At 33.8% G+C, this 12,095-nt stretch overlaps 2 protein-coding genes across 2 annotated transcripts; both read left to right on the top strand.

The window, feature by feature from the left end:
* The first annotated feature begins 2,343 nt into the window (after positions 1–2,343).
* LOC105308459 (olfactory receptor 5D13-like) lies at positions 2,344–3,275 on the top strand. The gene is given in 2 exon segments (XM_011384430.1): positions 2,344–2,701; positions 2,704–3,275. Coding segments are annotated over 2 exon segments (930 nt in total).
* A 2,645-nt stretch (positions 3,276–5,920) lies between these two features.
* Positions 5,921–6,859, top strand: LOC105308458 (olfactory receptor 5D14). The gene has a single exon (XM_011384429.1). It carries the CDS (start codon positions 5,921–5,923, stop codon positions 6,857–6,859), a length of 939 nt encoding a protein of 312 aa, XP_011382731.1.
* The last annotated feature ends 5,236 nt before the right edge of the window (positions 6,860–12,095 follow it).

The following is a 12,095-nucleotide window of genomic DNA, read 5'->3' as shown; positions in this document are numbered from 1 at the left end:
AACATAATAGAGAGCCAGTCAGAAATGAAGAATACAATAATGAAATGAAGAGTACATTAGAGGGAATCAATAGAGTGGATGAAACGAAAGATTGAATCAGTGATATAGAGGATGGAGTAGCAGAGGATGCTCAATCAGAACAGCAATAATAAAAAAGAATCTAAAAAAATGAAAATAGTTTCCTCTGGGACAACATCAAGCGTAACAACATTCGCATCATAGAAGGAGAAGAGAGGAATCAAGGAACTGAAAACCTATTTGAAGAAATGATGGAAAACTTCTCTAACCTAGTGAGGGGAATAGATATACAACCCCAGGAAGTTCAGAGAGTCCCAAATAAGATGAACAGAAATAGGCCCACACCAAGACACGTCATAATTAAAATGCCAAAGGTTAAATTCCAAGAGAGAATCTCAAAAGCAACAAGAGAAAAGCAGTTAGTTACCTACAAGGGAACACCCATAAGACTGGCAGTTGATTTCTTAACAGAAACTTCACAGGCCGGAATGGCTTGGAACAAAATATCCAAAGTGAAGAAAACCCAGGACCTATGACCAAGATTAGTTTACCCAGTAAAATTATCATTTAGACTGGAAGGACAGAAAAAGAGCTTCCTAGATAAGAAAAGGCTAAAGGTATACATTGCCACCAACCTAGTATTATAGTAAGTGTTAGAGGGACTTCTTTAAGAAGAAGAAAAAAAAATATGTATGAAAAGTCTAAATAAAGAATGGCAATAACTACATGTCTGTTAAAGAGTACTTCAAATGAAAATTAAGTGCTCCAATCAAAAGATAGGGTGGCTGAATAGATAAGAAAATGAGACCCTTACACATGCTGCCTTCAAGAGATTGACTTCAGATTAAAAGACACACACAGGCTAAAAATAATGGAATGGAAAAAGATATTTCATAATGGACCTAGAGGGTATCATGCTGAGTGGGATAAGTCAGATAGAAGAAGACAAATGCCATATGATTGCATGTATATGTGGAATCTAAAGAACAAAACAAATTTTAAAAAACCCAGAAACAAACTCATAGATACAGAGAACATTTTTCAGGTTACCAAATGGGAGGGATGGTTAAAAAGGGAGAAGGGATTAAGAAGTACAAATTGGTAGTTACAAAATAGTCATGGAGATAGAAAGTATAGCATAAGGAACACAGCCAATAATATTATAATAAATATGTACAGTGTCAGAGGGACACTAGATTTATTGGAGTAATCACTTTGTGAGTTATATAATGTCTAATCACTATACTATATACCTGAAACTAATATAGTATTTTATGCCAATTATAACTGAAAAATAAAAAAAATATATTATTAATAAAAAATTCCTTCTATAATAATATTTAAAGTGACAATGTTCCCATCACTGGAAATTTTGAGGATGATTATGTATCATCGATGATTATTACCATATTCTAGAGAATTTATCTGAAGAATATGGAAAGCCTGAGGAAAACACATTTTAAGTTACTCTTTAATTAAGAGATGCTTCGAGTATTTAATGTTATTATATGCTTAGTAAAGTTATCGGATTAAAAAATAATAATAGAAAGTTAAAGATAATGGTCAAGAAACCTAGATGAGTATGTTGAGAGCATCAGTGACACTTAATGAGAAAACATTTAAGTAGGAAAGAAAACAGAGGATCAAGAGAATGACTTGTCAAAAAAGCAGCCTCATTGTTTTACCGGTTTCCTACATTGCTTTTAGAACAGTAAGGCAATAATTGCAGCATCAGGATGGAATCCATGGAAAGCTTAAAGATATACAGGGCTATATTTCCTTCATATCCATATACTTTTTCAAAACTTGAAAATTCTCAAGGTGACACAAATGCCACCTTTCTTATGATCTTCACTTTGAACAGCATTAACTATAGAAATATTATTGCCTTGAATGCTTTACTTCTCCTGACCCTTCCTTGATAACTTTTAGTGCTAAATTTATATTCATTGTTATATTGGTGCTATTAAAAAGCACGGATATTCAGAATGAAGAATGGTGAAAGACAAATGTTTTTCTACATTTGTTTTCTATCTACCCTAAACTTAATTCAAATTCTGACACTCAGGATCAACTTCAAAATCCAGCTCCTCACTAACAAGCCGCATAACCTAAAAGAAGTTCCTTCACTCACATATGCCTGTTTTCTTTTGTGAAATATGGAACTATTGTTTTATCATACATAGTGTTATATAAGATCGAAGTTAATATATATTAATATTTCAGCACAATGCCTGCTATAGTGTCAATGTTATATAAATGTACTATCAACATTATCATTGTTGTTATTTTTATCATTATTTCAGATTTTCTCCAACAAGAACTATGTTTATAACTAAATAAAATCAGAGTGCTGGAGCCGCATTCACTTTCTTGGACTTCTCAGAATTTCTAGAACTCCAGGGGCCCCTGTTCCTGGTATTCCTGACCATCTACACGGTCATTGTGCTGAAGAACCTGGGCATGATCATGGCCATCCGGATCAGTCGCAAACTCCACACTGCCATGTACTTTTTCCTCAGCCACCTGTCCTTCACTGATTTCTGTTATTCCACTACAGTCACACCCAAACTTCTGGAGAACTTGGTTGTGGAAGACAGAACCATCTCTTTCATAGGTTGCATCATGCAATTCTTCTTAGCTTGTATATTTGCAGTGACAGAAACATTCATGTTAGCAGTGATGGGTATGATCGATCTGTGGCAGTTTGTAACCCTTTGCTCTACACCATAGTCATGTCCAAAAAGCTCTTTGTAGTGCCCTACACTTGGGGTATAGTCTCTTCCCTGACACTCACCTATTTTCTCCTGGAATTATCCTTCTGTGGGTCTAACATCATAAATAATTTTGTCTGTGAGCACTCTGTCATTGTTTCTGTCTCCTGCTCTGACCCCTACATCAGCCAGGTGCTTTGCTTTGTCATCACCATATTCAATGAGGTGAGCGGCTTGATAATCATTCTCACTACTTATATTTTCATCTTTGTCACTGTCCTAAAAATGCCTTCTGCTGGTGGGCGCCAAAAAGCCTTCTCCACTTGTGCCACCCATCTGATTGCTATCACCGTTTTCCATGGGACTGTCCTGTTTCTTTATCGTGTATCCAACTCCAAAAACTCATGGCTCATAGTAAAAGTAGGTTCTGTATTTTATACTGTGGTCATCCCCATGCTGAACCCTCTGATCTATAGCCTCAGGAATAAAGATGTGAAGGAGAGTGTCAGGAAATCAATGAAGCACTCAATACGATTTTGTTGAAGATTTGTATTTCAAAAAGGAATTTGATTTATTGTGTTGAAAATTGTTCAATGATTCTAGTAGAAATGATAATTCAAGTTATTTAATTAATTGACTAGATTTTTTAATTTATTGCAATAAACAAGTTGTTTGATCAGGTGGTTTCTAGTCACTTCAATGTTTAGTAAAATAGCTATGAACCATAAATGAAGTGACATAAGTGCTGTGGTTTGAATAGTGTCCCCCAAAATATCTATGTCCACCCAGAACCTCAGAATGTAATATTATTTAGGAATAGGATCTTTACAAGTGTAATTAAGGATTGCAATGAGATTATACTGGATTAAGGTGGACCCCAAATCCAATGAGTGTGTTTTATAAGAGACAAAAAAGGATGCACAGAGACCCACAGGGAAGAAGACTTTGTGAACACGGAAGCAGAAATTGGCAGAGATTACCAACTGGAGGTTCCATGAATCAAAGAATCTGAAGGATGTAAAGAAAGACTCTCCATTAGCCTTTTTCAAAGGGAGCATACTCTGCTAGCACCTTGGTTTCAGGCAACTGGTCTTGAGAACAGGGAGAGAATAAAGTTCCATTGTTTTAAGCAACCAAGTTTGTGGTAATTTACTTGCAGCAACTTTAGGAAATTTAACAGTAAATATCATATCACAAAATATTATATCTCTTAACTCATAAGTTGGTATGGTGAATTATTCTTTAAAACATTCTTCAATTCAGTTTAAGCAATGAAAATGTCAGGGTATAGAAGAATTCTGAAAAGCTATCAGTGACTAAGAGTGCGAATATGGAGAAAATAACAGTGAGAGACTGGACGCATTATGTCTAAGATCTGGCCAAGCTCTTGGCTTCTTTCTCCCCAAAGCCTTGTATCTTTAATTATAGTATAAGAAGTGATGTTAAACATGATAACTCTGAATATCAAGTAAAAATGCCGACTTTATATTAATTTTTGGAAGGATTACCAAAGGGGACCAAAAATGGAAAAATTATGATTATTTCTGGACTCTCTATTCTGTTCTATTGGTCTGTGTGTCTGTTCTTCTGCCATTACCATGCTGTTTTGGCACCCACTCAATATGGACAACCTGCTGGGTGACCTTGAAAAGGGGTTGGTAACTTGCTTAAAATTGGTATATGCTTCCTGTGAAATCAAGAGATTTGCTGAATATTTGATGATGGAAGGAAATTTAACTTTGGGTGGTGAACACACAATGCAATATATATATGATGAATTATTGAATTTTATACTGGAAATCTATTTCATTTTCTTAACCAATGTCACCCCAATAATTTTAATTAAAAAGAGGCCCATTGAATATTTGCATAGATGAGGCAGGTTTTGAGAAATACTTTTTTATCTTAGTTTTATTTTAGTCGTATTAATTCCAGAGAGCATTTTAGTTATGTGCACCAAAGCCTGGTAAGCAATTTCAAGCTGCAGTTTTTCTGTGCAATTTCAAAGAAATTTCAGTCATTAAAAATGGCACAAGAGACTTGACATCTGTCTTAATTACCTGTGTTGATGCTTGTGAGGAATTACTTGATAGTGATTCTCCAGAGTTTGAGTCCCTAGGGCTACAGAGATAGATGTAAGAGCTTTGGTGTCCCAGTTATACTCAGCTTACAGAAAAACAGGAGGGTGGTGGCCTGTTTCTCTGTAGCAGGTAAGTTTATTTAGGTTTTCTTTGAAACCATGAACATATTTTCCTGATGTGATAACTGTTTTTTTTTCTTTTTCTATGTCAAATAACTGTAAATGCTGTCTAATTCTGAGTTCAATTATATGTTAAAGAAATTAACTCATGGAAATATTTGGCTTCCAGTCCATTGATGAGCACTTCACAAAAAATAAAATAAAGTTTCCACCTGGAATTTGATATTTATCCATATTTTCTTTGTATCACCTCAAATGGGCATATAAACTCTCACAAATATGAGAATTTGTTAGTTCTGAGAGAACTTTACCTGGTAAATCTTGAGACCCTGAAGAAGTATCTATAGGCTGTCTTGGCTTTTATAGACGTTAACCCTTAGACTATTAACCCTAATTAGATGGACACTAGATTTAGAGGTCAAAAGGAGCCATTGTCCTCCTCAGCCCTTGAGCAACTAAGGTATTCTATAGAAGTAATCTTTGGTGAACAAAGGTGCTAAAATGGGTTTGATATACTTTTTTCCCCTAGATTTCTTCAATATTTTACTTTATCCTTAGAATAGAAACATATTCTGTTGAGGATTTTCATCAATTTATACATATAAGCAAAATACAGTAGCAGTATATATTCTTTGAGGCAAACATTTCACATTTTCATAGACTTTCATTATAATTTATGTGCTAACATATTTTATCAGTTATGTGCCTGTTATGCTATTTGCTAATATGAGTGTATACCCTATAATAGAAGTATTTCTTATGAAAACACAGATTGCAACAGATATGTGAGGACATTTTATTGACTCAGTTGGTTTGGTTTATCCATAGCAGTTATTTGCATAAGACATGTTCAGTCTTGAAGAAATGAAGACCCATAACTCTTTTGTCTGCCATAAAAAAATCATGGAATGTTTGTCACTCACCACCATAAATCTTGCTTTTGACAGGAGTAACTCTCTCCCCCTACCCGCCCTTCAAAGATGTTGTGATGGCTGCAAAAAATCTGAGTGTGGAGACAATCTTTGTCCTCTTGGGCTTCACAGATTATCCAGAGCTGCAGATTCCTCTCTTCCTTGTGTTTCTGATTATGTACATGATCACAATGATAGGGAATCTTGGAATGATAGTAATCATCAAGTTTAACCCCAAGTTACACACTCCCATGTACTTTTTCCTTAGTCACCTTTCTCTTGTTGATTTTTGTTACTCTTCCATCGTTACTCCTAAGCTTCTTGAGAACTTGGTCATGGCTGATAAAAGCATCTTCTACTCTAGCTGCATGTTGCAGTACTTCCTGTCCTGCACTGCTGTGGTGACTGAGTCCTTCTTGCTAGCAGTGATGGCCTATGACCGCTTTGTGGCCATCTGTAATCCTCTGCTTTATACGGTGGCCATGTCACAGAGGCTCTGCACCCTGCTGGTGGCTGGGTCATATCTCTGGGGTATGTTTGGCCCTTTGATACTTCTTTGCTATGCTCTGCAACTAAACTTTTTTGGATATAATGTAATCAACCACTTTTTCTGTGAATATACTGCTCTTATTGCTGTCTCGAGCTCTGATATACGCATCCCTCACCTGCTGCTCTTTGGTTTCGCCACTTTTAATGAGGTAAGTACATTACTGATCATCCTCACTTCGTACGTGTTTATCTTTGTGACCGTACTGAACATCCGTTCTGCCAGTGGGCGTCGCAAAGCCTTCTCTACCTGCGCTTCCCACCTAACTGCCATCACCATCTTCCATGGAACCATCCTTTCTCTTTACTGTGTGCCTAACTCCAAAAACTCTCGGCAAACTGTCAAAGTGGCCTCTGTCTTTTACACAGTAGTCAATCCCATGCTGAACCCTCTGATCTACAGCTTGAGGAACAAAGATGTGAAGGATGCCTTCCGGAAATTCATAGACACAAAATTCCCCTCTCACTGAACCGACCTCAAAAGATACATTAAATCCCAGTGAACAACAGGCACAGAGCCTAAAATACTTCTAAAACCTATAGCATATATTTGTTTGTAGTTTTTGTAGATGACTGTGACGTTAAAGTATTGTGAATTGGTTAGCTCAAACCCCTTGAAGATGCCAAAGAAGTTAATTCTGAGATGAATTCCACAGGATTTTAAACTATAAAGCATTTATGTCTTCAAATTCTATAAAAAGAAAACACACACACACATAAAATACTACGTGCACAGTAGGTGATTCATGTGGAGAATAAAGTTATTGAGAGGAAAATCTTTACTCACCTTAGAAAGGCCTTTCTGATATGTTACTGCATGTGAACATGAGTTACTTGCCTTTAAATTTATTAGTATTGTGTGTCACTGATGCATTATGCCTTTGTTGGGAGATCCAGGTGGATAGGCTGTGTGATAAAAGGGGACATGATTCTGTTCTGACATCTTTCCTTGGCTTGTGTGAGTTCTATGTAGGCTAAGACACATACTGTTGTGTAAGTGATGACACAGAAGGTCAAGAAACTAGTCTAGAAATGACTAAAATAATTGATTTCAGACAGGAATATAACCATTGATTCAAATCTAGTGTCTTTTCACTATAACACCTCTGATGCTATTAGTTTGAGAGGTCCTAGAATTTAAATTTGTCCTTCGGAAATGACAATCACTAGAGTCATTTCGGTATTCTTAGATTATGCTTGGATATCATTTCTCAAAAAGCTGTATTCCCAGTATTATCAGGTCTGGAAATTTCTATAAGCATTATCTATTCCAGTTTGTTTGTATTAAGACCAGGATGAATGTAATATACATTTTATCTAGCAATATTGAGGAATCATATTTCAAAATTTCTATTCTAATGTTTATATGAATGACTAAATAAGCACCAATATCCAGTAACAAGCATTTTAAAAATTAATGCAAATTATAATAGGAAGGCTAATCCTATGGAATTTAAAATACAATATTATTAAAACAGTGTCACATTGGAACAAATATATGGTCCTATGAGAAAAAGATATAATTAGATCTCTTTCTTATTTCACATACCATAAAAGAGTCAGCAGATTAGATGAATATATGAAACTTCCTGGCAAGAATAACAGAAAAGAAATTAAAATGAATGACAAATGGATGTAATAATACATCCAGTAAGTGAATCTACAGGGAAACAGATATTTTCATATGTTGGGACAGAAAAATAGCATGTTATTCAAAATAATAGCAACATTACATATAAATTTATCCTCTTTCAAAGCATTCATAGTTTTAGGAATCTACTCCAAAGATACATTAGTAAAAGGTATAAATAACATATTCACAAGCATTCTTTATAATAATGACAGACTGGATAAAATCAATAAGGTGGTTGAATAACCTATGTGTCACCATAAAGAAGTATACAGTGAAAATGAAAAAAAGGTTTCTGTGCACTGCTATGGGGTGCACTCCAGAACACCTTTCCTACATGAAGTAGGAACGTTTTTATAGTATGATAAATTGTGTAAAAATTAGGAGAAAGGTAAAACAAAAACTGATAAAGATAGAAAGAGATGAAAGAAAATGTTTAGAAATGTGCCTTATATTATAGCTTTGATTTGAGGGAAATGTAATATTTAACATATTTTGAAAAACATACATTTATATCAAAATGTATAGAAAAAAACGAGATAGTCATGCTAAGTAAAATAAATCAGGCAGAAAGGGTTGAGACCATATGATTTCATTCATATGTGGGATATAACCTGAAAGCAACAAATGAACAGGACAAACAAAAACTTATAGACACAGACAACAGTTTAGTGGTTACCAGAAGTAAAAGGGGAAGCGGAGAGGTAGATAAAGGTAAAAGGGTCAAATATATGGTGACAGAAGAAAATATAATTTTGGGTAGTGAGCATACAATGCAATATACAGATGATATATTATTTAATTATACATTCAAAACCTATATAATTTTACTAACCAACATCACCCCAATAAATTTAATAAAAAAGTATATAAAAATTTTCTAAAAATTGAAAAAAGGTAAAAAAACAAATGAATCTGTATAATGGAACATGGTCACACAGGGTAAAACATTTACTAAAAAGGACTTTAAATATAACATTTTGAGTGTACGTCCCCATTATGCAATGTTTATTTTAGTATAAAGTAAATAATTATTGAAACGTCACTGAAACTGAGATTATTGGCATAAGAGAAGAGTTACACCTCAAAAGTAAGAGAGCTAAATAAAAAATTTTCATCTTAATTTAAATCTAGTTTGAAATGTTTATTTTTTCTTAGAACAAATGCCATTAATAATGACAACCCGGTAGTAATGAACATGCATATACCCCAAATTTTCTCTGAAAGGAAATCTTTGTCCTCTAAACAGAACCAGAGTTTCCAGGAGAAATAGCTGATTCGAAGTCCGAGTTGCTTTGGGCAACTTAATTTTCCAGAAAGCAAGAATACTATTAATAATTAGCTAGATCATTTTAAAGAGACATAAAAGGCAATTTAAAATGGATCCCACTGGCTTATGATTAACATCAGAATATTGACAGTAATTAATTTAAAGGCAATATAGATGCTTAATTCTAAAAATTTAAATCTAGATACTAAAAGAGGAAAATTAATATTAATTACTATTAGAGGTTGCTGGGAGTATCAAATAATTACTCTGAAAACTGATCAAAGAGATAAATATTTATTCTATTTTTCCTTTATGAATTGTATCTCAGGGTTACCTAACAGTTAATAAGGGGAAAGTCAAAAGAAATAAAAGCAAGAAAAAGGGTAGAATGAGAACATCACAACTGTAGAACTCCTAATTAAAAATGGGTCAAGGATATAATTTGATAAGTATTAAAATCATTAGCAAAATGTTGGTGAGAAATTTTTCAATGTAGTAATCATGTTGATACTACCTAAATCCACAGATCAGGTGAGCATCACTGAAAGTCGGACAACCAGTTAACATGCTTCACAATTTGATGCAAATGGCAGTCATCAGAACCACATGAATTCTTGCCTAAAAGAATGCAGTTAGCATTAATACGATGGCTAGGTGGAGGGCTAGGGGAGGGAGGGAGCAACTGGGGGAATCCTTTTATGAACTATATAGATGTCTAACCAATGTACTGTATACTTGAAACTAATTTAAATAAAAAAAAAGAAACCGAAAGAGCAAAACTGAACTAATTAAGATTTTCGATGCATCGATTTAAAAGAATTTGTAAAGGAACAGGTTAAATGACACCAAAAGAAGCAATTAGACAAAGAGAATATGCAGTATTCTATGAATAGTTTAGTTTTTCCAAATTACCTGAATACATATGTGTACACACACACACACACGCACACACATGGAGAACAGTTTCATAATAAAGGGAACGTATTCGTAACAATTTTATTATTACATTTATTTGAGTCTTGATTCAAACTAACTGTAAAACTATGTCTTTGAGATAATTGGGGAAATTTAAATATGTATTTGTTATGAAATGACATTAAAACTCTAATATTACTCCAGAAATGCCTGGCCAAAAATACGTTTGGGACAGGAAAAAAGTCAGCGTGGTAAGCAGTTCTTGTAATTACTTGTTTTGAAGCTTGTGTATTCACTGATCAGAATTTAAATGGTGACTATTTTGTGAATTTAGCTTTCTAGTACAGGAATCATGGAAAGGAGGTCAAGTATATAATAAGGACACATGATTCCCCATTCATTCATTTATGCATTCCTTAAACAAATATTTATTATAGGCTTATCCTGAGCCAGGTAGTATCTTAGGTATTTGGGGAATAGAGAAAAAAATGTCCCTCTTTCAACAAATTTATGTTTAATGAAGACTACAAAAACAAATATGTAATTGTTTCCTGTCAGTAATAATGCTAAATATATATGAAGGTATTATTTTAAATAGGGAGGTTAGAGAAAAACACAGTGAGGTGCTGTCTGAGCCTGCATCATTATGAGGTTATGCAGATAACTGGGGGAAGAGTGTTGAGTTCAGGGCAAAGGGAACAACAAATACAACTTATTTTCAAATAGACAGCTTTCTATGGATCCCAACAACTCTGCAGTTTTTGGTGATGATCTGCACTTTCTAAATCAGTTCGCAAAAACATATCACAAATATTTTAGAGTGACATTATTTATGACTGAAAGAAAAAGAAGGAAGCCTATCTTGGTGTATATATAGGTATCCTTTCAAGATGTATTTATGCCATTAAGTTGATATTCTTTAGAAAAGTAACAAAACATGAGCTGATGTTAGTAAAATACTATTGTAGTACATTTTCATTAAGAAACTACTGTTAAATAATTCCAGGTCTGCAGAAATAATCTGGAATTAGAAAACCAAAAGGTTTATCAATGTCATTTTAACCCTTCAAGTCTTTTGAAGATTTTCAAGGGAACAATCTGTATTTCGGCCAATGTTACAAGCTTCAAAACAAGTAATTACAAGAACTGCTTACCACGCGGACTTTTTTCCTGTCCCAAACAGTATTAAAATCATATATATCTTTTGAGATAAAAGTTTTAATGTGATTAATAACTGTATTATTTTTTAAGTGTTTTATTTGATGTAATGGCATATTCACATGCAGTTATATGAAATAATACAGAGTGATCCCATGTACCCTTTACATAGTTTTCCTCAATAGTAATATCTTTGGGGAACTGTAACAATAATATTGTATATTATTCTTATATCAATATTCTTTTCTAAATTTTTTATTTTTCAATTGTAGTTGGCATACAACATTATAGTAGTTTCAGGTACAATATTTATATAACTAACAAAGTGATCACTCTGATAAATCTGGTACACATCTGACACCATATATAGTTATTACAATATTATTTAGTATTTATTATATTCCTTTTGCTATATCTCACATCCCCATGACTATTTTGTAGCTACCAATTTGTACTTCTTAATCACTTCCCTTTTTCAAACATCTCCCAACCCCTTCCCATCTGGTAACCCTCAAAATATTCTCTGTATCCATGAGTTTGTTTCTCTTTTGTTTATTTTTTTTTCTTTAGATTCTATATGTAAGTGAAATCATAAGGTATTTGTCTTTCTCTAGGATCCTCTAGTTCCATTCACGTTATTTCAGATAGCAAGATTTTACTCTTTAAATTTATTTTTGACTGAGCAATATTTCATTGTATATGTACCACTTCTTTATTCATTCATTCACTGAGA

This window comes from Pteropus vampyrus, unplaced genomic scaffold (assembly GCF_000151845.1).
Source record: "Pteropus vampyrus isolate Shadow unplaced genomic scaffold, Pvam_2.0 Scaffold579, whole genome shotgun sequence".
In the NCBI taxonomy this organism is placed as follows: Eukaryota; Metazoa; Chordata; class Mammalia; order Chiroptera; family Pteropodidae; genus Pteropus; species Pteropus vampyrus.
This window is presented reverse-complemented; position numbering and strand designations above follow the sequence as displayed.